Source organism: Bombus affinis, chromosome 2 (assembly GCF_024516045.1).
Source record: "Bombus affinis isolate iyBomAffi1 chromosome 2, iyBomAffi1.2, whole genome shotgun sequence".
Classification (NCBI taxonomy): Eukaryota; Metazoa; Arthropoda; class Insecta; order Hymenoptera; family Apidae; genus Bombus; species Bombus affinis.
The window spans coordinates 18,616,959-18,643,354 of NC_066345.1; the positions used below are offsets into that span (position 1 = coordinate 18,616,959).

Below are 26,396 nucleotides of genomic sequence, written 5' to 3' on the forward strand. Positions count from 1 at the left end.
CGTACCAATCAACTTACCGTTTTACTCGTTTTGAAATATGTCAGCTTCGATTAAATTGCGTAATTTTCTTTCTAATATCCCTTGCACATAAGCATCACACCTTGCACGATAAATACCATCGACGATTCTTTGTCTTATGAAACATGATTTTCTTCGTTGAACGTAAACGAGTAGATGCGAGTTTTGTATCGAACATTTATTAGTTCGCGTCCACGTACCAAGCGACGTTCGTTCGTTCGTGGGAAATGCGTTTATATGCGTATTGTTACGCGGATACGTACGTACACTTACGGAAAATATCCAAAGCAAAGTATAAACATATCGTATTGTCGGTTTAAAAAAATGTGAATTTGCTTAAGTGTTTTTTAGCCTAGTGGTTGGAAATTCTAATCGGCAGGGCAGCTAATTAATCGCGTCAGAAGAAAGGTGGCTGACCCGACACGGATAAATTAAAGAGACGCGCGGAGAGCTCGCGTATTTCTAAATCGTCAGGCCCGAGACGCGCGAACGACCAGACGGAAGCGCGTAATACGTACTCGTTGCAGTTAGCAGCCGAGCAAGGTCAACGTCTAACCAGCCCAATCGTGTGCTCCACCCCGTTGATACTGGCAGCGTTCGATACGAATAAATCATTCGACTGGAATTTATCGTAGATTCCACTAGTTACTGGTCGATAAACGAATTTTACTCGCTAAACAAATGTATTTACTTAAAAAGTAAGGAAACGGAAACTCTTGAGATAAGAATAGCTTCGGCGCGTGTTTACAAGAAAACAGCCTTCGTCACCGGTCTATCAATGAGAAAAACAAATTGTGTCCGCTGTAGCCAGGGATTAAGAAGAGAGAAAGAAACATATCGCGCGGTACAACGACAGGCGTATACTGGATAGCAGGGGACTCCTACTTTCTCTACATACCTTTGCTTCGGACTGGGTCGGCCTTAATCATCGGGAACACCATTATTACGGTACGTTTATTCGCAACCGCTTATTTCGTCGCGATTAATTAATTCTCGGCTAACTCTGGCTAGCAGACACTCGTAACCTCGTTCGATCCCTTTTACGGAAGGTAGTAAAAGCCCCGTCGTTCTGCCCGAGTTGCTTTTCGCGAAATCCACCGCCTGTCGCGATTCCAAGAAACTCGGAAAGAAAATTATTTAAGCAATCGACTGTAACACGATCGCCGCCGATACTTTCACCCGCTAGAGATCATGCGATGCGATTAACATCTTAATAGCGTGGGACGAGGTTTTACCGGGTATTAATAGCCACGAAATTAACTCCGCATCGGCATATCGCGCTCTCTCCTTACTAGACCGAGCATTCTCCTGCGTTTCTGCCATATTCGAAGATGCAAAGATGCAAATATCAACTCGTTATAATATCTCTTTAGTTTCGATTAGAAAAATATCTCATACTTATCGATCAAAAATAAACCGCGTTTTACAACTTGAACGAAAATACAGCCGCGATTACCGTAGCGTACAATTAACAGATCATCGCCACCAGTTAAAATTTACCAATTTTCATTTCATTTCCATTCGATGTTTTCCATTAAACGCGATTAAACGACACCCTCTCCACTTTCCTCAAACATCTTAATTTAATACGTTTATTTTCTATCATCGTTATCGTTATCGTACTATTGTCATTTTATCTTTTAGTAAATTCGTGTCGCGCTATTGTTGTATATACTATATATGGTGTACGATGGTTAGTAGACAAGCACGGATATCTGTTTAAATTCTACCTATTAGTTACGTTTACGAGGATAGGAATTTGCACGAGCGTTCGAGGAAGAAAATGTTAAATACGAAACGCAAAGATCGTTTACTTTTACGTTAAAAGAAACGTATACTTTTGTATTCCGATTTTATGCATAAAGATTTTCTCGGAACGTTAAAAAAAGCGTGTTTCTTTGTAGAAACACGGCAAACACGTTCGAACACGACGATTTATAATATTATCCGCGAATGCCGATATAATATCGAAACGAAAGGAACACGTATTCGACGTTTCTTGCAAATATGCGGATAAATTATCGTCCTTTGTAGCGTTAACATTAATTTTAACAACTACGTCGATCAATCATTTGTTTTTACTTTCCTCAACGGATACCGTAAAATCCGAGTTTATAGAACGATACTCGTAGCACCGGTCCGTCGTTCAATTTATTCGATTTAACAACTTCCAGTTTTGCCACCGACTCGTTCTCGCTGACCTTCGCGTCACTTTCGAGAAGAATGCAAATAGATCCAACCGAATATCATGATTTTTGACTTTCTGTAATCTTGTTCGAAACACGGTTCTTCGTCTTCGGTAAGCAGTAACTCTAGACAAGTCGCGATAATAGGTACGGCAAAGCGACGAAAGAGGAAAATTCTCTTTGGTTTACTTACTCGTTTCGTTAAAGTACAACAAATCGGTACACTCGTACAACCGCAATCGTGCAATCGTCAGTTGTTCTTTAAATAACTAAATCTTACGATAGCCGAATTTTGGAAAAGTCGCTCAATGATATTTCCTATGATATAAAGATATTTCACAAACCGACGACTGATTTTCTCTTCCATCGAATATCTTTTTTTAACTCTATTTTTATCCTGCTTATTAATCTAGAATCTAGGATCTAGGTTTGTTCTATATAAGGAATAAAATCGAATCTCGATACGTTACTTTGATTTGTAAACTAGATACGAACAAGTTGCGATACAAGTAGAGATAACTTATTGTCAATATGACACAGCAGTAAAATACGATGACAGAGTAATGGACGGAGTAATTGATAAAATGTTATAGAGGGAGAGAGAAAAAATCTGAAAAAAATCTGACAGAAAAAAGGATTTAACTTTGTCGATATAATGTTAAAAGAGAAAGATACGTACATGGAACCGTGTTACATTGATTGATTATTATCCATCATCGGGTATTAGAACGGGTCGTTCGAATCGAACAAATTGAAAATGATCTGCACATGGCAATAAATATATAAAATATCCTATATAATACCAAGTTTGTCCTTTTATCGGGTATAAGCAAGATGGCAGGGAAAGAGTCGTCGTTTTATACGTATCGCTGCATTCGTTTGTTCCGAGTCGGGCAACCGTAGAATATCGGAGTATTGGAAGGTATCCGTTTCAATTATTATCAAAACGAGAAACGTTCGAGCATTATCGCTACCTAGATACTTTGTTTGTACTCGTATACAGTAGGAAGAAACGGTGTATTTTTAGCCGTAGCAAAAGTGAAATCATACGTCGCTTCGTTCCAACGAAACGTAGATATAACCTCTTTTTAATCAACGCGCGAATCTTTAACCTTATCTGACGCGAACCGATAAAAACATTGAAAATAGACCTTGCTCCCTCCGCCTTTCCAATTTATATGTCTATATATCTGTTTAATTTATCAATCTATATATATATATATCTGTTTTAACGTGGCAATTAGGTTATATCATCGACGGTCCTTTCCTTTTATTCCGAGATTCTTGCAAGAATTAGCAAAGTTGCACAACGTGGACAAATCTAGTACAAGACGCGGTTATTCGTTTTACGCATAATCACGGACGATCGAAAGGTATCTCTGTCTCATTTTACCTGAAAACCGTTATCTATACGCGAGTGCAACGAGTACAACGAGTGCAACGAGTGCAGGAGAAATGCGTTAATTCTGTTTCGCAACAGCACGTGTTTCGAAATGTGTCGCAGACAATGAAAAACTCGACGCAACCGAGAAATAATGGAAAAATTCAACAACCACAAAGTCACGTTGCTTCTCCGTTTAGAAGATAAAGTCAACTCGAGTTAAACTTCGTAGCAACTACCCGGTCAACTTTTGGTTCTGGCCAAACGCGATACGCTTAACATTCCACGGCGTAACCTATAAGAATATCGATGATGGTATTGATGACCGTTGTTTATCGCGAATATCAAGGTCGATAAAAGACACGCGTACAAAGAAAAGATGCTTCGAAATGTTTTAAACCCGAAGAAATCTTGAAAGCTTGCGACGAGATTCCAAAGATTAATAAAAATATCTATCTATGCTCTTAAAAATCAGAGATAAAGTTTGATATTTGATACTCGAAGATACTTGAAAACGTAGAAAAGAAAAAATCTTTGAAGCCTTAGATAGAAAATATGATATATCGACAATGGAAGGTATATATAGTTGTTTATTATAAGGTATGTATAGTTATAGTTGTAAGAAAGATATCGTGATATTATTCCATACTACTCGCGATTTAACCTGTTATCTCGTTAATTGGCTAACTTACCGTTGCAGCCTTACCAAATGCTCGTACATTCTTCGGAACGTTTAGAAGGCGAAACAAATAAAATATAATAAAAATACGAATTTTAACTTTGCACGATTTATTCATCGCGATTTATTTATCGGGTAGAAAATCGATATACTCGATATATCGCGCGTTAAATCTTGTTTCCTTTCAATTTTGATAAAAGCTCGTAAACGTGTTCCTCTTTTGGGTATTAATTCGTTGGAAAAACACGATATATCCGAAGGGTTGCTGCCCTGACCGGTATATTTAAAATGACCTTACCGTACTCTCCGAGTATTTAAATTTCGTTATTATTATCCATTAAAATGCTACGCGACAGTGAAACTTACTTTTCGCACTTGGATAGATGGATGGACTTTGTCGTATCGTCGATGGTCGTTTGGTCGACGATATAGTTGGATAATAAATGGATTTCATTCGACACGTGACTAATCGTGGACCGTCTCCGGTATCTATGGGTGACGACGAAGCGCAAAAATGTCGTTAACAAACCACTATTCCAGCAACTTGTTGTTTTGCGTTTCGAAATAAATACGTACACCGATCTATAACGCACACAATATAACGTATACGAACGGTAATTATGATCTCCGTCGTTTACTACCACCAGACAGACAATTTGCAGCCTGATAATTTCACATCGTTGATATTAATTCATTGCCTGATTATCCCATTTCTGATAGAAAATTACGAAATTTTGCAGGTGAAAAGCGTAAAACGTCGTAAAAATGCCATGTTTTCAGAGATACGGAAAGATACAAGATCGCGGGAAGGAACAGCGAAGGAGTAGCTATGGAATAGCGAAAAGGCACTTTGAGTATTCTGCTCATTTTTGCATCTCTCAATTTCCCACAAATCCGTAAACGCGCTAGTAGCCAGCAGTCTAGTTACTCGCTATTTAGTCTACTCGCTTCTGTCACGTTCGCGCGAATTCCCTTATTCGCACGGTTGTACGCTGCTCGGCTTGGACGCTGCGAAACGCTCGAGACCAATACGATGCAACGATCTTTTCCACGAAAATGCCACGTAGGACACGGATTCCTTCTAACTGCGCCGCTGCTTTTCCCCCAATTCCCGCGGAACTCGCACTCGCGGAACAAACGAAACAAAACTAAACCGCTTTCCATATCCGTGGATACATTTTAGCCGATCGTCGATCGGTTTTCAAAATTATTGCCTTTTAACGTCGAATACCAGTGTACCTGTGGTAACGTAACATTCATAACACAATTTCTTCTAGTTATTCCTTTGAGCTAGCCTTTATCGACCGTTGCCACCGTTGTTATACCGTTTCTCCTACTATCGTTCCGTTATATATTATATCTGCGTGATATTATCAAACATGATTCAAGTTTGTTCGTCCACCGTCGGTATCTTTTATCTATTTTTAAACGCTCGAACCGTACATTCGCTTATCAGGATCATTCGCCGCAGGATTCCGTATATCATCTACCTTCTGTCGAGTAGAGCATTTTTGACAGAGTTACTTATCAGCTTATCTTTCAAATCCACGCGCTCGATACTTGATTTAACGCTCGTGATTACGGTAGATCGTAAAACATTAACTTTCCATTAAAGATACCGCGAACAGGTACTGGAAAATGTTTATTGTACAGATGTTTGGAAACCTGACTTTTAGATTCACGATGCCCAAGTACGGAACTTTGCAAGCTCTCCTAAGATCGTTATTAAACAAATATAAAACATAAAGAAAAGCTCGCTTATCGACACAAATTATCTATCCGCACTTTGAGAGTTGACAGTCACAGAAATGGTTTACGAGAAGTTTACGGGAATTTCGAGAGGTTTGAAAGTTCCAGTGTTCCGTTCTTCTTACCATGTTGATTAGTCACAAGAGAATACGATTTCTCGGAACTCGAAGCGCCGAATAATCCGAATAATCGTGAAAACAAATGGTAAAAAAAGAAAAAGGAAGAAAAGAAAGGAAAAAGGGTAAATCAAGGAAACGGGATCTTTATGGTAGGCGAGAGATTGTTTGCCTATTATTATTATTATCATCGTCATCGGTATTATTATTAGTGCGAGTAAGAAGCGTAGGTGTCCGAAATAGCCCTACCACGCTGCAATCGAATTACAACGTAAATTTCGTTACGTGGATCCGTATCCGCGTCATTTGGATCGTTGGATCGTGACAGTTGGTTAGCTCCGCTGATTCGAGCGATGGATCGACATCCAGGTCATAACAATTGATCGAGCAAACACGGATTTTTCATCTGCAGCACGATGTCATTAGGAAGGCAAACGCGGGAAAGTCCTGTCGCGCGTTGGGTCGGCCGGTAGCGGGCCGTAGCTCTCATTTTCTCGAAAACACGATGAACTCGAGGCCGGTCGGCAAAATGGCCGACGTCTAACGGAAGAAAAATTAACGGGTTGCTAGCATTACCTTTAATTGGATAATACCGAACAGAGTGTTACGGCCTAGCGGTCGTATATACTTTTGCTATACCACTCGTTCTGCAACCGACTGGCTCTCCCGTAGCGACGCTTCCTGTTCCGCGTCGTTCCAGATCGTCCGTTTTTCCGCTTGCGATTCCATACCAACAGCGCGATACCTCGCGTCGTTGGTTCGTTCGATCGTGACGATCATTGTCAACGACGCCGCTGCCGCTTTCTCTCGACGTGTCGAGAATCGTACGATACACCTACGGTGTATAGCGTACCACGGAACTTTTTTATCCATTGTTTATCCACCTATCCTACGCATCGTACGAAAGTCGCACGACTATCACGATTATAACAGTAGAATTTGAAGCAATCTCGAAAAGAAGTTGCAACGCGTTTGTCGCAAACATACGCACGATGAAAAATTAGTAATTCTTTGTCGGGTGCCCCGTAACTCTGTTCTATCGTCGTACATATGTACGAGTCGGGAGTCGATTCAGCGCTGGATTCCGCGAAACGAAACTAACGAAAACGATAAAAAGAGCTCCACCTTGTTCTCGAGTTGTCCAGCAAGCTTTGCGTTGAAATAAATCGAGATGCTTTGCGAGAGAATGGCGAGCGAGACTGGCGAAAAGCAAAAGACGGTAGCCCGAGAAACGGACGTAAAGAGGTCATTTTGAACACCTCTTGCGGAGGTATGCAGATACAGTTTGTCAAGGAAGAAAACTAGGTCAACTACGTCGAACAGGGCATCTCTCTGTACGAACGTTTTTTACTCTTTTCATACGCAGAATCCACTGTCAATGCCGGACGCCCGGCATAACATAACATAGTAAATAATTGACCGTTCGAACGATACTTTGCCGATCTTTACAAACTTCGAATAAATACAAATAAATTGAAAGTAGCATTTCGCGAAGACATCGCGGTTACAAAAACCGGTGAAACTGAAACAGGTGTCGTAGAGCAAACGGCTAACGGCAGGTATCGCTGGAAATTTTAAATAAGCTCGTTGCAAAATTTCCTACGAATCGTACAGGCTGTAATAATCACGTACGCTATTATACGCGATCGTACGAAATGTGACGAATGGTGCGAATACAAAGTTTGTACGTGACAACAAACGGAGAACGATGGAGCAATCCGTTGTCTTGCGATTGTACTTTGACAAAAGTATCACTTATCATTTTTTATTATTCCAATGAAAATTAAATAAAAGCAACCCTTGCGCCGATGATGCCCAGATGTATAACGTTGACCGGCTGACCATTTCGATCCATCGATCGTGAATCTTAGAAATTTATACGCGCACGTTGATCGTTGTCTCGAAGTGGCAGAAAGCCTGAAACTACTTTTCCTAATAAACGCGCGTACAACGTCTCTACGCTTTTCGTGCAAACTCTGGACTTCTCACCCATGCGATAAGAATCCTCCCAACGGAAAGACTCGATCTATTCTATGATCACTGGCGATTACGCAGCACCGTAAACGCTTTTATTCGCGCGAAAAGAGACGGTACGCATGATATTTGTGCAAATTGACAGTTTTAAATAAATAAGTAGTAATAAATTCGGCCGATTTTAAAGAAACGTCCGGCGAATGTATTCGGCTGGACACCAGACTATCCTGGGACGGCTATTGACGTAACAGTTGGGCGATAAGCGGAGCGCGATAAAGACAATTAGCAGGTTCCAAGACTTTGTACTCGCATACATGCATACTATGTATATCGCGATACTCGAGCAAACGAAAATTTCCACCGGAGCATAAAAATGACAATGACGAATGCTATCGGCGGTGTGAAGAAGACGAAGTCGCCAATGATAGAGGCGTAAGAAACCAGCATAAACGAAAACGTGTAAGAAAACCTGCTAATCCGTTTGCGAGAATCGAGAATAGACTAATGGCTCGGATTTTGACGATCGTTTGCTCGCACGATTCACTTTTATCGATTGTATTCAACCGGGATTCGATTTACCCGAACGACAACGTGTTTCGTAATCGCTCGCCATTTCTGTTGGATCGATGCATACGAAATGTTGTCTTCTCAGGTAAAACCTGAACGAGTTTAAACGCCGCACGTGGCTGGAATCGTCGTAAACAACGCGTAAAGAAAGTATCGAGATATTTGTTTACCGGCGCTTGCCATAAATGGCAAAGAAACGAGAACATTTTATAAAAAAAAAAAAAATGACAAAGTAATTTCGTTACTGGAAACTTTAAAAAATCACCGGTTTTACAGTTTTCTTCTTTTTTTTTTTCAAATTTGGTAAGTTGAACCATTTGAACCGTAAACCGTAAAACTGTAAACGATCCGATTCAACCGCGTTGAATTCAATTACGAAACCCAAGATTCGTACTTGTTTCAAGTGCGCAGTTTTCGAAACGGACGAAATATGCGCGGAATGTCGGATGAAACATCCAAGTTAATTGGATTCTGTTGCCTGTTGCGCCTGAGAAATATTTGAATTTCATAGTGCGAGAATATGTATTGACGTAAATCAAGAATTTAGCGTTATACGGTTAGCCGCTTGATGTAACGAAAGCAACGAGAAACTAAACTTTGCGCGTAATTACGAATCATGAAATATTTATCGCATTGTTTTCTAAATAATCGACTCGTCTGTTATTTACATCGGAACCACTTTGTTCGCAACTGTACAACATTCAAAGAGTCGTAAAACGAAGAAGACGATCGTTTCGTCGGTGACAAAAGCATCGATACAGTTACAACGTTGCCATCATAAAAATTATCTTGTAGACTTTTGTTAGTTGGTCGTAGTTAGGGTAATTTTCTCGTATAATAGCAGAACGCGCGATTGATTATTCTCCGCTACTAGGAAAAACAAAACTATTTTTAGTCTTCTTTGAGGAAAAAGAAAAGTATTTTTAATCGGCATACAGTGGGTTTACATTAACGACAGGATAGTTTGTCCTTCGTATTTGCACACAGAGAAACGTCAATGGTGAAACGCGACGAATTCGATTCGAATTTACGTTACAAAGTTTCAAACGAGATATCGATTATTAAAAGCCCTGATTATTTTCTCACCAGCTCACGGATCAACGTCTATCTTTGATTTCGTTCGTACAAGCTTACGTACAAAGTACGCATACAAAGAAGCACAAGAGAGATTGATTTCAACGTTACTGATTTTTCGTTTCGAAAGCAACAGGTTTCTGAATTTGCATAAATTTCATCCTTATTCAAACACCGACTCGTTTCTAGTTCTAACCGAGTAATTTTTTAATGAAAAATTTCAATAACTATAAAACTATAAGTTATACAAAGGCGAATCAACCTTAAACAAGTCGATTCTAATTATTTCAAATATAATATATACAGGTATATATATATATATATAGGTATAGTTTCATTTAGATAGAAACGAAATAACGTGTATTAAAAAGATATGTCTAAGATCTATCTACGAAATGCACATAAAATGTGCTGTATGCTCGCGCTTTAAACATACTCGTAACACGTATACGTAAGAAAATCTTCCGCAGAAAGAAATCTTGTCATCTTCGTTTCAGCAGGTTACGACCATAGTCGAAACTCATCGATCTTGAAATGTCCGTGACATGGTCGATCCAAATCTTATCTATCGAACAATCATCCTTTATATTTTATGTCTTGAGAGTATCTAGCTGCTACGCTTCGTTCTGTAAAACACATACTTCTATTTTACTATATGAATATTTATGACGATCACCTTATACGTTACGAAATAAATGAACCTATTAAAAATCATACGGCGGAACGAATGGTGCGAGCGCTACGAACGGATAAAGCCGGCACTTTCGTTTCTTCAAAATTTATAAAATTGCAGCGTATAGATGAAAGAAAATACGGTTATTCGTACTATTATTACTCGTTTACGTTGGCGTTAATTCGAGTTTTCCACTTCTTGGCCCACTGAAAGTCAGTTCGCGCTACTTTCACCGGATAATGAGACGCGTAACATGGCCAAGTCGATCCGAACGGCAAAGATCTAATCGGAAAGGACAGCGTTAAATGTTTATCTCGATATGCATCTAGACGAAAGACTCGCGTGCAACACTAACAGCGAGAAACCAGCGAAAATAGAAAATCGAGCGAAAAAGTACGAAAGAGATTCTTGGAATTTCTCTTCGCGTCGATCGTACCGTTCAGATTCATCCGTGTAAATTTACCGAAAAGAATGCCATAAATGAAACGCTGCGTTGATGCAACATTGGCTCCTGCAATCAGTGGATGAATTTACTCGGAAGTCGCATACTTGCCCGATCAAAATATTTTTGATAAATGGTAAATCATTACAATTTTAACTTATCCGGTAGAACATCAACGTATTTCGTTCTCGTTAGAAACGTTATTCTCCGATCGTCTTCCCTTTTTACTTTGTTCGTTCCTTCCCTTTTCGTTTCCAATTAATCTTCTTTTTCCTCGCGGAAAGTGAAAATGAAATTTTCGGTGAATTTATGAAATTTATAATTTTATCAAATAGAAAGCAAAGTGTTTTACGTAAGGTGAAAGTCGGCTTTTATATAGGTGCTAATAATATTTATCGATCAAAATTCATGTCAAGAAGATTAAAATCATTTCCTTGTTGATCGCTTAGTAGTATCACTTTGATTATTTTACTTTGTTTGCCATTTTTTTGCAACGCAGTGTCATACATATTTCATTTAAATACGTTACGATTTATAATACTCTGCGGTAGCATTCTATCGACTGACGTTTGATTCAACGTATGTTAAAACATAATCGCTTTACCATCGTCGAACGAAGATAGAGCTGCGTGATAATTTCTATTATAGCTGCTAGCAACATCGCTTAACTTTAAATTACGTACATCTTACTTACATCTTACTTACGAATTCGTTTACCAAATCGATATATGAAATTCAACACGAAATAATAACAAGAAGAATCTAATTATAACAACACGAAATAATCTACGTAACGAGCAATTTAATTGGCAATTTAATCAGTATACGTAGGTAGATGCAATTAATTGAATTAGCAAATACGGATGAACGTAGTTACACGCGATATAGGCTATCGCGTTTTAATCATTGCATGGAGGTATTGCTAAAACGCAGTATTATTTATAAATCTTTCGTAAGCGGACATACCACCAAAATTCTTAAGGCAAATGCCACTTTTTTTAAACGGACCTACGTATCCTTTTTTAATTAGACGTTCAGCCTAGCCGGTCCCAGACGAGTTCACCGACCCGAGGTATACAAGTTTGCGAAGCTCGAAGAAGAATTCCGAGATAGAACATCGATGAAACGTACTTTCTTCGAAACATCGTACGTTATGAAAATAATTTCCATCCGATTATATATATAACTAATTCCGTTGCTTTAGACTTTTATAGTCATCTTCTGTTGTTTCGCCGTTGTTGTTCCCTAATTTCAAATACGTCGCACCTGTTTCTCGATAATACGTTTCTATCGTGATTGTAATCCAAGGAAACAACGAATTAGCGAATAACTGGTTTGACACGTGGCTCGCATATTTATCTTTATCGTGCCATTGTCTCGAATATTTTTCTTTATCATAAGCGTGTAATCGATAAAATATCATAAAAATAGATTTTATTCCTTCGATCTAGATATCAATTCTCTCGAGCTCTGTCCATTATTAGCCACTAACAAGGAATTCCAAGTCTCGCGAAAGTCATATTATAGAAAATCGAATCGAGTCCGAAAGCAATTACAAATCGACTTTAAACGAGCGATGTAGGAGTTTTAAAATTTAAGCGTAGGCAGGAAGACCGACGAGATAAGTATAAATACAAACTCTTCTTCTTACTTTAACGCGTTAGACTCTCCTCTCCAACGCGTACGAAATTCGTTCGATTGGAATGTATGCGATAGGATTTGATCGAGCGTTGTCTTAGAAATTTCGTTCGAACAAATAAAACTCGTACGAAGCAATTGCAGCGTGAATCGAATTTCGTATACACGACGAACCAAGAAAAGAAAACGGCGTAGCAAAATATTATAGAGAATGCGGGTCAGGTTTAGTTACTCGTGCGATGACCCGATCACTTGCAATTAGCCATCTCTACTCTGTTAGAAGAGAGCAGGTTACTTCGCGGCGACGTTTACCCGCTGTCGCACCCTGTCGTTGTCCTGTTCGTTTCTTCGCGACTCACGCGCTCCCTTCCATCGCTTTCTTTACTGTAAGTAACTGTACTACTACCGGCGTTTCCTGTATCTCTAAATTGGTAACGCGATCCGAGCAACGAACGAAGAACGGCCAATCGAACTGTATCGAAGGTCAAGATATGCCTGTTCCTCGATTTAGTTCCCTCGCCGTGTATTCCGTACGCGTCTAGAAGCTGGAATGTCTGTCTAGTCGAGGCGTACACGCGCCAAGGCATTCGGTGGTAACGACCGCTCGCCGTCCTTTCTTACGCTTCTTCCAACCACTTCTTCAAAGATATCATCGATCGGACGGACATCGCGGCGTTTCAAAGTTTTCGAGACTGTGACAATTTCGAAAATTGAATACCGCTCTCTTTCTATTCGCTTCTTATTTCCTTATTTCGCGGTTCTTTTCATTTTTATAACTGTCCTCCTCTTCTTTTCAATTTCCTACGATTATTACTCCAACGTGGATAGCTTTACACTCGGAATCTCCTTTTATTATTATTATTTTTTTTTATTTTTTATTTTTTTTTTTATTTTTTTTTTCTTTTTGGAGAAATCGCTATCGACGTATTAATATCGTTCCTGTCGTTTTCCATAACCCATAACAGAGAGACGTATCGTGACCCCATGCGGAAGAAGCAGAGAATAGTTTTACGTTCGGATTCGTGCGAATATAGACCGCGTCTTGGCTTTAACCCTGAACAGAACCACTTTGTTTCGAGCTCTGTAATAGATATTGCGTACCGTGCAATTGTACTACGTGTAATTGTACGCGGAAACGAGCGGTGAAACTCGTGTACGCGCAGCTTTTGTCTCGATTACTGTTACTCGCTGATGCCACTCTTAATAATACCGCGATACAAACATTGAATAATAATGGCACGCGGTAACAGTAAGGCGATTGTTACGTTGTTTGAACGTAACAACGTAACAACCTTTTGCATCGTATAGAGACATCTTGGTTCGAAACTAGTTGCAATGCCAATGGTATACATAATACGATAATGCTTTAACGAAACCACTAGTATCGTTATTTTAGAGGAGCTAGAAGATGGAGCGAGACAACGATCGACGTACAACAGGTTACCTCTTTCCAACGCGTGTTGTACGACTTTAGATCTTGAAACGTATTATACAAGGTTTTTATCTTGGAAAAAAAAGAGGAAAAAGAAAAAAAAGAAAAGCCACTGTCGAATAAGAAAATTCTGATCCCTACTCGCGCGCATAAAACGCAACAGTTGCGATAATTCCGCCATAATTTGACAAGAAACTCTGATTGAAATCGCAGGGGAGGGCTGTGTAGAGAAACCAGTGTCGACGTTATGGCGCAATTACGTTACCAGCAGCAGGCCGGACGTGTCGATGAGGTTGACGGTCACGAACGGCGGTTTGACCGCCACGACCAAGGATCACGGTTTGACAGAGTACTGGGCGCATAGGGTGACCTATTGCACGGCACCTGCTTCTCATCCTCGCCTCTTCGTCTGGGTCTACCGGCACGAAGGACGTAGGTTGAGGCCAGAGCTCAGGTGCCACGCTGCTCTCTGTAGCAAGGAGTCCACCGCCAGGAGGCTGGCCTCGACCTTGAACGCCAGGTTACAACAGGCGCTCCTAGAATTCCGACGGGACAAGGTCTCCAGACAAAATGCTAGGTAAGCAAATCGATCGTGTGTTACGCGTAAATACGAAAGAGAACAGCTAGATCGTCGAAAAGAATCACGCGAAAGGATCATCGAACAGATTCGCAGTTTGTAATCGGCATCGATCGATGTCGCCGTAGTCCAGACAAGCAAATTTAAATTTACAGCTCGCACACCGATCGGTCCTCGTTATTCGTTATCTACACTTATTCCTACTCCTATTCCTATTTCCTATTTCCGTCACACACGAGCTTATAGAGTAAGCTTTTCTTTTTCTTACTTTCCTGTTTTCTCTGCTATTAACGCGTTGCTTCAACGTCGAAGCTCACCGGCAACTTTGTACGGTTAGAGCCGCCTAACCTATTCTAATTCCGCGTCGATCGACGCTTCTATCCTACGTCTCACACTTTCAACTTTGACATTTTTCCTATTTTTTTTTTGATATCGTTTTCTCCTGTCAAATAGTATGGAGTATGCTCTTCTGTTAAGACCTTTGCAACAATGTTTTCTTTTTTAACAATGTTTAAGATAATCTTTCCTGTCGCTATTTACATCGTCTACTTATAACGCGAGGATAGTTGGCTGCTTTATCCGCGCCTTCGTTAACCGTCGTTACCTTTGATACCTTTGAAATGGCGCTCTTCGAATCCATCTACAAAGGAACTGACGCGATACACTCTGATTCCAATGCTTTTCTCAAACAATATATATCGTTTCCGCGGAATCGAACGTTAATTACGTTATCCGTATAACCAAATATTTTAAACGAGCCTCTCGAGAAGTTTCGATCCTTTTCCCGAACAATGAGATTAAAAAAAGAAAAGAAATCGAATAAACGTTCTTTTCCTCTTTCGATAAACTTTATGTACACGAAGCTTCTTTTCGTATATTATTCGCCAATATATATATATATATATGTCGGAGATGGTGAGACACCGGAGCCTTCCGTCGAAAACCGGGGAAAAATCCCTAATATTGTACTTTGGACTCCGCCATAGCCGTAGCTAAACAATCACCGCCCTTCAGCCCAATTGTAATTGCCTGCAATCTATGAGAATGAGTTTGGGTTCGAGGTGACAACCAGTCACCGAACGTAGCCGCGGTCAAGGGACGAACATTTTCTAACAAAGTCATGGAAAAGTCTATAGCCCTCCATAAAAAGAAATAGTTGTAACGGCACTCGACAGTAAGCACACTAATGGTTTCTGTCTCATGGCTCGCCATAAGCAGACCCTATTTTATGGGTAGGTCAATTGCCGGTTGTCGAGACATATTCGCAAAACATCTGCAGCCAGCCTAATGACCCGTCATAAACTCTAAACCTTGATTAACGAAAATAGGCAAACAGTCTTTTCCGTGAAGGACACTTCCAAAGACTGATCAATTAACAACAACGGCAATTTCCCTCACTCTCCGAACGACGACTTGTCTCCACGAATATAAAAGACCTGGTGCCGCTAGAGATGGGCTCTCAGTTTTTCCTAAACCGCGTCACCGAGAGAGCTTCGAGTACGATTTCATCATTTCCTATAGAGTGCTTACTTCGCGTGCTAGCTGAGATTACCACATAGGCGTTGCCGACGAGTTAAGAATAAAAGAGTCCCGTTGACCGCGTATTCGTTATCGGACCTCAGACTATTGTCATTCGCATCGCGAGTACCTAACCGCCGCGGTTTATTTGTCAAGTCTCACATCTCCATACCTGTGTTAATAAACTCTGGATCACACCTTGACAATGGCTACTACTGGTGAAGATTCGTTGCCTGCCCACACCTCCAATCCTACTGACTCTCCGACATATATATACATATATATATATATATATATATATATATATATCCCGAACGAACTGTCTATTCCTGAACGAATTTAATTGCCGACTGTACTCGAAACGGTTGTTTATCATCCTACTATCTGTTTCGCGGAAAAAGATGTACCTAATTCAATAAGGGAAAGAATTTGCTCTTGGTCACACGTATTTCACGTTTGAAATCATCGTTGGACCGAGTTGGACAAGTAAAACCTTCCACTACTACTTTCATCGAGCCGAGAAACGGTAACGTATACCTATTTCTTTATTTATTAATCGTATCCTTTTAATTCCGATTAGCAGCTACGTACAACGTCTTATACGCGTACAATTTTCTCTTTTCTTTTTTCCTTACTCATCGCAAGTCTCTCCCTGTAATGGATAATAAATAAAGATAAATAAATACATGGCATATACTCGACATATATTAGACGTAGCCCGTATCAGGAAATCGTAGATACGTCGTTTAAACCTCGTCTTTCTTTACCGTAAGAAAATCGAGGCCAGTGGATTCCCGCAGGAATTCGACGGCGGGGAAATCGGATGCACTTCGTGTGTGTGTGTGTGTGTGTGTGTGTGTGTGTGTGTGTGTGTGTGTGTGTGTGTGTGTGTGTGTGTGTGTGTGTGTGTGTGTGCCAGCATTGCCAAGCGTATTTGCCGTAACACCGTAACCTCTCGCCGAAGAGACAATTTGGGTCGCGTTCGTAGAACACGATCGCAGCAATCGAGTCACGATTCAGGTCAAATTCGATCGTTCGACAACGCGTATCTAACTGAATGTCTCTAAAAAGAAACGATCGTTTTCCTTAAATAATATCAGAGATTTATGTTTTCGCACGATCAAAATCCCGATCGATTGTTGCAAATTACAGATGCTTGTTCCGAATGACAGAACTTTGAGCCGGATATCGGAAAGCCATGTTACCCTACATTAAATTAAATGAACAATATTTGTGTGTGTGAAAACATAAAAAGCTACGTATACATTTTATTGTTGACATTTATTAACAATAATGTGCTGTTATCTCCCGTTGCTGTCGAAGAAATTAAAAGTAATTTTATTGAAAATGCGCTAATGATAATTCTATCGATTTCAAAGTAGAAATAATTTTGTAGCAGAACGTAATTTCTCTTTCGGCAAGCCAAATACTCAAAATTCGATAGATACGCGTACTCGGACTCTACTGTCATTGACCGTATATAAGTAACCGACTCGAAGAAAACACGTAAACGTATATAAGCATCGAGACACCGACTCGTTCCACACCAAACGTAACGATTATTTGAAATTATCAAAAAATCGAACGATCGAACGTTACTCTGCATTCGTGTAAGATAACGATGCACAAATTTTATAACAACTATTTCTACGCGTTACAAGAGGAACGTAATACCTATCAAGAACCACGTATTGACCCACGATCCGCCCCTAATCTAAAGACGATCGAAAAACTTTTTTGCCTGTTTAATACGATATATTCGATCAATATGGAAACTAAAATTAATCTTTCCACGCTGTTATAGAAAAAAATGATAACGCCAAGTGAGGAGACTAAATTTTTAAAACTGTGAACATTGTTTTTTTTTTTTTCAGATTATCGCTAGCAAACGCTCTGTATGAGAACCCTTCCTTACCACGACGAAAGCTACTTCTCAGTATCGGAGGCCAGAATTACCGACCTCCCCTCGAGAGATCGAAAAGCGCGCCGAAATTATCAGCGATCGAGGAAGATATCGTCGCTGAGGAAATAGAGCAGCAGAGGATTCTCGAAGAGTTGAGGACACTAGAGAACGTGGCGCACAGTTGGCAAGATCAAGATAGCTGGAGGCTCGCTCGATTACTCGATGCTCTGAATCGCGAATCTTCCGACGAGAACGGAAGTATTTCGAGCGGCTGTGAAACAGCCAGCACCGCGACCAGCGAAGAAAGAGCTCCAGGTCCGGAAGATCACCATGCTACAGGTACATAAAAATAAAATTAAATCTCTTCAAATTTTTTCAATTTTGGCTTTTCTCTCAAATCTCTCTCTCTCTCTCTCTCTCTCTCTCTCTATATATATATATATATATATATATATATATATATATATATGTGTGTGTGTGTGTGTGTGTATAATGAATCGGGCGACGAACCTAGCTAAAAGATAATACGATGAATTTGAAAACATACGCGTAGAAAACAAATATATTATAGTTACAGAGAATTATCGTCAAATCGATTGTTTTGAAATTAAGGAAGATCGTTAAAGATCAAACTTTAAAAACTGATATTAGAGAAAAATTTGAGCAGAAAAAAGCGAATCGGATTTCGTCGATAAACTATATAGGTCGGTTAAACTTGGTTCGGATTACCTACATCGATTCGAGTCTCTTGAAACTATTTTATTAATATAAAGTTTATCTTATCTAACGATCGGTAATATAACGTATTAGCATAATAACTGAGCAAATTGTTCGATATTTCTGCAGATATTCCAATTTCTATATAATTCCTATATATCCCTGTTTATCCGTTGTGACTAATTTTTCTAACAATTTTCGACGTACCAAGGTATCCTCTTCCGACGATCCACTTGCCTAGTCCCTAGATCGATAATTTCTTTTTTTATATTTTTAAATACGTCAAGATCAACGCAACACAAATATAGCGAGTACAAATAAAAAAGTCAAGTTACTTGAACTCGAGCAACTGGAAGCGGAACAACTCGACTAAATGATCGAAATTATAATAGATTACTTGAGATTGTTCGAGATATGAATTATTATAGTCTTATTCCTTTATAGTTTACTCCTTTGCTATCGTAAATTACAGGTGAGACAACGGAACAGCGAATAGAGAGAAGAGTGATGTTCTCGGATGACGCGGTCGTAAGAGGCGCAGGTCCCCGAAGAAATTCCGAAGGTTCGCCAAACTTCATGACCTGTGCCGGAAGTCCGCGTTTTCACCGTCGAAACACGGTGCACACCAGCCGTGAAAGGTTTCCACATCGGAACGAAGAGGACGAATCGATGGAGGAGGAGGAGGAAGAGATAGAGGATCCTGCGTCGCACGTGTTCGATTTCGAGTACGTCGAGGACTTTGACGACGTGGTGGATTATAGACCAAGAGGCGAGATATTATGCAGGTTGGACGATCCGCAGGATAGAGAGAGACGAGCGATGGAAAAGTACCCTGGCAGAATGAGTCACAACTTGCTGCAAAACGACGACTCCCCTTTCTTGACTTTGGACTCGTTGGACGAGGAAGTGGATAGCGACGAAAGCGGCTACGTCGAGGCACCGCCAAAATCTTTATTGGGCCAAGACGACCGCAAAGAGGACGAAGAGACCAATAACGGTCGCGTGGAATCGGATCAAGACCAGACCGGGTCACCGGATGTCCTGAGAGGATCGAACGTGGAAGAAAGCGGAAAAACGAAAAACGACGATTCCAAAGAAACGAAAGACGCGAAAGACGCGAAAGACGCGAAAGAAGAAGCGGAAATGGAAGAGCAGCTAGTCGAATCGAAAGATTCTATGCTGACCGTGGAGAATAATCAGAGGATCAAAGAGAAGGAGAGGGAGAGAGCCGATTTCATCAAGTGTCCTATTTCAGAGACTATAAAGAAACTGGCGAACGCGTCGCTGAAAAGCTCCAAGTCCTTAGAAATGACCACGAACAACTGTTTGAAAGCTTTGAATAATTTAAAGACGTCGAAGTCGTTGGACGGTGTTAAGCCGACAGAGATGGAAGGAGAGTCGCCGAGCCTTCATCAAAGGAAACAATTGCTCGCCCAACAAGGCGTTATCGTTTAATAGCTGGTCCAAATAAAATATAAGAAACGCACGAACGAAAGACAAAAGCCCGAAAATTCTTAAATATAGGTTTGCCCTTGCGCGATCGTCGACCTATCGATTAACGACAGGCCAATCTGTACATCGCGTATTACGAACTCGTTACGTTGCCGCATTCGTTGCCGACAATTTTTAAACGATAGAAAACTTTACCAAGAGATAATAATCGAGGAGTTGGTTTCGTTCGATCGATAAAGATCTTTAGTAAATCGTTTAGTAAATCCGTGTTATTGATTTAACAGAAACGAAATGCGGTTTCGAGTACCGTGAGAATATGTAACGTTAGATAATGCGAGGATATACGTACGTTGCTCTATCGAATTGTTGACGATTGAACGATTTTTTCACGAAATCGGTGTAGTAAAGAAGTAAGTTTATAATCGGAATCAACTAGCGATCCGTGATTATCGAGTTCGGCTTGACGCGCAGGATCGTTAGTACGTACCCCGCTATAGTATGGACAAATCGAACGTTAAGCGGGCTACTCTTGCGGAGCATGGTACAATTATTTACGATTATATCGATTTACGAGCGTGTACTTACAGCACAGAAAACGTAAAACGGGTTCGGCGCGTGCTATAGAAGCAATATTTTTCTAAACGTATATCATTCGTTAAAAGAGCCAAACTTTCGGCAAATATCTCGATAGAATCGATCGTCACAAGATAACAAAGTTTCGCACGAAACAAATACTTTCTTAAGAAACGTTAATAATGCTTTATACGCATTTTAAAAATAGAAGAAATTTTTTTATACTAACTTTTCGTAACTTTTCGTAACTTTTCGTAACTTTTCGTAACTTTTCGTAATTTTTCGTAACTTTTCGTAACTTTTCGATTCGAACGATTAAAACAATAAACTTTGTTGCGATAAATTGTGTAACGTTAAATCTAACGAGCTTCGTGCTTGCCGAAAATGAGATTAAAATCGTATTCGGCGCTAGTCGCACATAATAATTCGAGCATTCGAACTGTCACGTTTAAATTTATAATACACGGTTCTTAAATAGGAACCTGCCATACGTATACCCGATACAGTATGTACGTTTCTTCGTACTGTCAGCAAAAGAACTCTACTCTGTTATCGATAAACTGTTAAGAATAATTTGGACCGAACACATTGATAATTACGCATGTATCCTAGATGGAAGCCAAACCGCTCGTGTACCATGCTACTAACGATGCGAAAGAATCCCAAATATATTGTCACCATTGCTGTACAAGAAAGATTCGAAGACCAATAAAATAGACAACAATTCTTGAAAGTTTAAAACTCTCGTACCTTTCTTCGTCTCATCGCCCGGATAACTGCGGCAACCTGCTTAAACTCGCAGAGACTCGCATTCGGCCAAGTGTCGTGACCGCTACGAGCCGCCCGATAATTACAGATCGCGTGTAAAACCGGCAGAAAACGCGAATCACGGCGCTTCACGGTATACACATCTGCCGTGGATTCAGGTCGATCGATAGGACAGAGACGCAGGCGTCTCCATAGGTATCGCTCCACAGGGTCAAATCTTTTTAAAACGTTACACAGAAACTGTTTATTATTATTTCTTACGAAACGATAACGATCGTATTATTTCTATCGAAAACTTGAAAACTTTTCTTCGTCGTTTTAGCAAATTCTTTACAATCTTCCTCTATGAAAATATCATTTCTACGAGATACCATTTTACGAAAATATCTTTGTACAAAATTTCTATCGAAAGCTAATAGTACAATTCTCTACTGCCTGTATTCATAGGCTGCTACCATTTTACCAAATTACGATCAGTTGAATCGATAAAGACAACGCGCACGTATTTATGCCACCTATCCTGTATTTCTATACTAATTCGTTGCAAGAATAAAACCGAAGAATAATAAAACATCCTTTCAACCATCTGTCGGCGTTACTTGCCCATAGTAAATGCATAGAGATTTCTAAGAGCACTGTGCGACGAGCGATCGTTTATTTAAATTTTGACCTTCGCGATAGCATCTGCACGAAGGCAAAAACCAGACGTAAGACGAGGATTATCGATTTCATTGCACAGCGATATTACCGCATATACAGATCGGACATCTTTCAGCATTCCCTTGCAACAACGTTCGATGCGGAACGTCCCCGTCAGATGGCGGCAAATGTGCTTATAACTACCTACCCGATATTCGAAAATCGTTTACGATTCGTTCCGAGATACATTTATATTTACCGGGAAAATTAGTCCCTTATTTCGTTGTATCGATCGGTACAAATAAATCGTTCTTCCCAATTTGAAATATACAACGACGAGCGAAGAAAAGTTTATAAAATAAGAAACCTTTAAACGTATCATAATCTCACAAAGTGGATTTATTACTCCTAGTAGTAAGAGCAACGAATAAATAAAACGTATATCGCAGAATAAAAAATGTTTACGAATAACGAATACGATAAAAAATGTTTGATACGAAAGTTAGTAAAATTTATAGCCTAAACTTGATCTTAAACGTGCATTGACATTTCTAAATATCGAGTAACAATACAATAGTAGGAATACGTACAAAGGAAAGATATTTTCATTTACGCTGTATCGATTTATATCGTATAACTGTATTTTACGTTACTGCATGCCGGACTAACAAGCCGCATTACATTAACATCTTCTTTGATCGAAATGTACGTTTGTTTCTATATAGATGCGGCCAAATAAATTATAGTTGTCGCGATATTTCCTCCTGTATATCGGACGAAATTTGCAAAGGCGTGAAACTTTTTCAACTTTTCCCATTTACAATCAACTAGTACGTATAAAGTCGGTTTAATACGCGGCAGCAATGCGAACAATGCGAAAGCAAATAGGGAGATCGAACGTGCGACGACAGCGAAACGGTCCTTGCATCCAGTCAAGATCAAGGTACATACCTCGTCAAGTCTCGTTTCGAGTCACAGTTCTCCATGGATACGATAGCGCGTTGGTCTGCGCTGCTCGCGCACACCTACATCTCTCGTCCATGCGACCTACTAACTTATCGAGCCGCGCGCGCACACTTGTATACGGATGTGCATTCAGCGTGCACGCTACAAATCCTACATAAATGCACCAACAGCACCCAGGATCTGTCCCTTTTTCCCCGCTTAACTTTCGATTTACGTATCCTTCGTTGTTTTAATTCTCCTTAAACGCTTGCTCGAGCAAGCTCGAACAAGCTCGAACAAACGAATATTTCTTCGACAAAGTTTTAGCATCACGAACGTTTCTTACATGCAACAGACATATCCGGCGATCGACCGCCTACATTAATCGCTATTATAATAATAGCTATTAGATCAAGGAATCAAATCGAACCTTACCGCCGTCACTTACAGCGATTTCGTTGACTGTATTTGATATTTAGAGAGCATTAATTTCGCAGACCCGTATACGCGGTCGTAGCGTTCCGATAATTCATAACAAAAGTTTTCCATCATTCTTCTACCAACGACTACTCCATTAACGTGGTATTCCAGTCTACACAAGTATAGATAAATCAGCGCACGACCTATAGAAAATCTACCATCCTATAGTTATATACGAGCTACGATTTTAACGACCAACCTTTACATAGACTTTCGAGCTGTCTCGTTGCACACGCATACAGATTTCGGCATACAGGTCCACTTGTTTCACCCATACCAACAAGTCCATCTTCCCCGGTTCATCTTACACTCATACGTACGCCTGATGTATGGTAACACGACGTTACATACAGATACATGCAGGTACATATATGCAGGTAGCGTATATCGGAGGGGCACGTCAGACCCCCTGACAAACGTTGGAGGGGGTCCGTGGGGTCCCATAGAGCGGCGAGTAGCTGGTTGGGGCCCGCACCCATACGCGCACGAGCCGCGAGTAGTGTTAACGGCCTTGCTTTATGTGGGTCATGAAACAAGGTCCCACTAGCACGAGGAGCACGAGGAGCACGACGAGCACGAGGAGCACGACGAGCACGAGAGAAGCAGAGAACGCAGCGGCACGGCGCGCTCCACTCCAGCTCCGTTTCGTACTTCCATAGACTTACACGCGCGCACGCGGTGCTCTCTGGTGAACGCGATTGCACGCAACACACGTGCCCCGGCAGAATTGTTGTTATTTATGCTTCTTAAATACGTAGTTTTTTCTTTTCATTTCTTTTCTTTTCTTTTCTTTTCTTTTCTTTTCTTCGACGCTGAATACGCATGGTAAATATTGCATAAAGCGGTTAGCTTGTCACAGATAAAGATTACAATGGCTCGGAAAAGTATTCGAGCGTCCCTAGAAACTTTTTACGTACGTATACAGATATTCGGCAAAACATTTCGAAATCTCGTTAGCGTTATAACGAGATACGACAGTCTCTCGCTATTATATTAGTTTCGAAAAGCATCTGAAAATATTCACACAACCACCCACCCACCCACTCCATACACACACACACACACACACACACAGTTACAAGATATTTATTGGAAGCATACAAATCGCAAATTATTCGCCAAACTATTTCGACAGTCAATTATTCGTTATATCAATAAACCAGGATATTTAGCGAGACCATCTTTGCCACCAGTTGTACGTTCAAGACCGTTATTTACGTTCTATACTAATGTTTCGCTCGCTGCATGTTTGTAATAAACGTCCTGTAACTTCTCTATACATTTTCCGAATAACTTTTTAATTTTATCGTCGTAATTACGATAGTCGCGTCTCGTTACAGCGCTAACGAAATTTCTAAACGTTTCGTATAACGCGTACAATCATATTCATAAAAATCTTCCGTGGTAAGTGTTGGAATACTTTCACGAAATTTCGAAACCGATCGAGGATAATTTTATATGTTGATATACGGTCGAAAGTCTGAAATAAAATATTTGTAAAGAGGCGTATTTGTCGTCGAGAGAACAACGATGGGTTAAAAATTTGTCGAGTGCACGCGCGAGGCACTCTGTTTTATTTACTAGCGTAGACTGAATTCTGCGCTGTTGCGCGTACAACTCCGTTTTAGAAACTAGAGATATTCAGATACGGCGCGCGTCGCACTTGACTCTTTTCATTTTTTCAATCTCAGAACGGTCATTTCCTGTAGATTTTTGACATTCTTGTCGAGGTTCACGAATCATCTTGCTGGAAAATAAAATTTAACCCTAGACTTGTCCACGGTTAAATTATCGATAATAAACCAAACTGTACAGCGACTTTTATAATTCGAGGAAGGCAAAAATTATTTACGCAGAGAAAAATCGAAACGACAATTGACGTACTTTACATACTTGTCACCAATTATTTTGAACGACACTTGTCGACACTTGTCTCGAAACAACGACTGTGCAACGTTTGAAATTTTAACGTTTGAAATTACTTGGGAACGGCTTCACCTCTGCCCCTCGGGAAAGCATCGGATTAATACGATCGATCAAAGAAGACGACACAAAAGAAAACGCTAAAAGGCTGGATTACGCAGAACCAGCGTTGCAAGATATCTTGTCGTACGAAAGGTTAATTCGGCATATTGCGCGATAAATTCATTCTGTCCTCGTGGCTGGCACCTCTGTAAGAATTGAAAATCTCAGATTGATCTTGTAGTTACGAAGCGCACTATCTTGTTTCCTAAATTATCCCTTTCCAACAGTCTACGTACAAATTTAAATGCACCGCTATTATATATTAAAGGTTTGAAACCGCTATCTCTTCCGAGCTGTTGTTTCGTTCGATTTCCGATCAAGCTATTCGATCAACTCTCCACGCTTGCAACGCAACGGATGAACGCTTTCGTGCTGGCGTATCTGTACATTGAAGTAGGCAGAGGGAGAGGCAGAGAGACAGAGAGAGAGAGAGAGCCACCAACGCAATCGGTGCTTTCTACAATGTGCTCCAAGCACAGTGTACCTTCTCTTCCTGGTGCAACATTGGCAAAAGAACCGATCGACTCTACGCAAACGCGCGTCGATACATCGCGTTTTCAATCAGCCGGATTTATTCGTCGTAACCAGCGGATGATCGTTGGATGATCGTTCGAGGACCGCAGTGACTGCAAAACGCGCAAACGAAGATGGAACGTTAACAAAGTGTCGACGTCGAGCGATCCTTGATTTTGTGGATTATTCGAATAGCAGGCTCGATAATGATGGCAATGGACGCGCTAGATATACTGGAACAGTAGTAACAGTACCAACGGTACAGTTATTGTACAGATTATAGTAATAAAGTTAAACGTGCAATGATATGGTTACACCGATCCTGACGCCGATATTACGCCGACAACGAGAAATTTT

General features: G+C 40.3%; 1 protein-coding gene across 8 annotated transcripts in view; it reads left to right on the forward strand.

Moving 5' to 3' along the window:
* The window catches only part of LOC126927398 (protein starmaker), a 63,251-nt gene extending 41,841 nt beyond the window's left edge, over nucleotides 1-21,410 (forward strand). For 7 of the 8 annotated variants that reach the window (XM_050743568.1, XM_050743567.1, XM_050743579.1 and 4 more), the window contains 3 exons: nucleotides 14,143-14,506; nucleotides 17,899-18,266; nucleotides 19,117-21,410. In XM_050743568.1, coding sequence (XP_050599525.1) covers nucleotides 14,143-14,506; nucleotides 17,899-18,266; nucleotides 19,117-20,099 — 1,715 coding nt within the window. In that variant the 3' untranslated portion in view covers nucleotides 20,100-21,410. Of the gene's footprint in view, nucleotides 1-365; nucleotides 967-14,142; nucleotides 14,507-17,898; nucleotides 18,267-19,116 lie in introns of those variants that run through there. The other variant, XM_050743577.1, reaches the window with a different exon arrangement.
* Nucleotides 21,411-26,396: the final 4,986 nt, after the last annotated feature.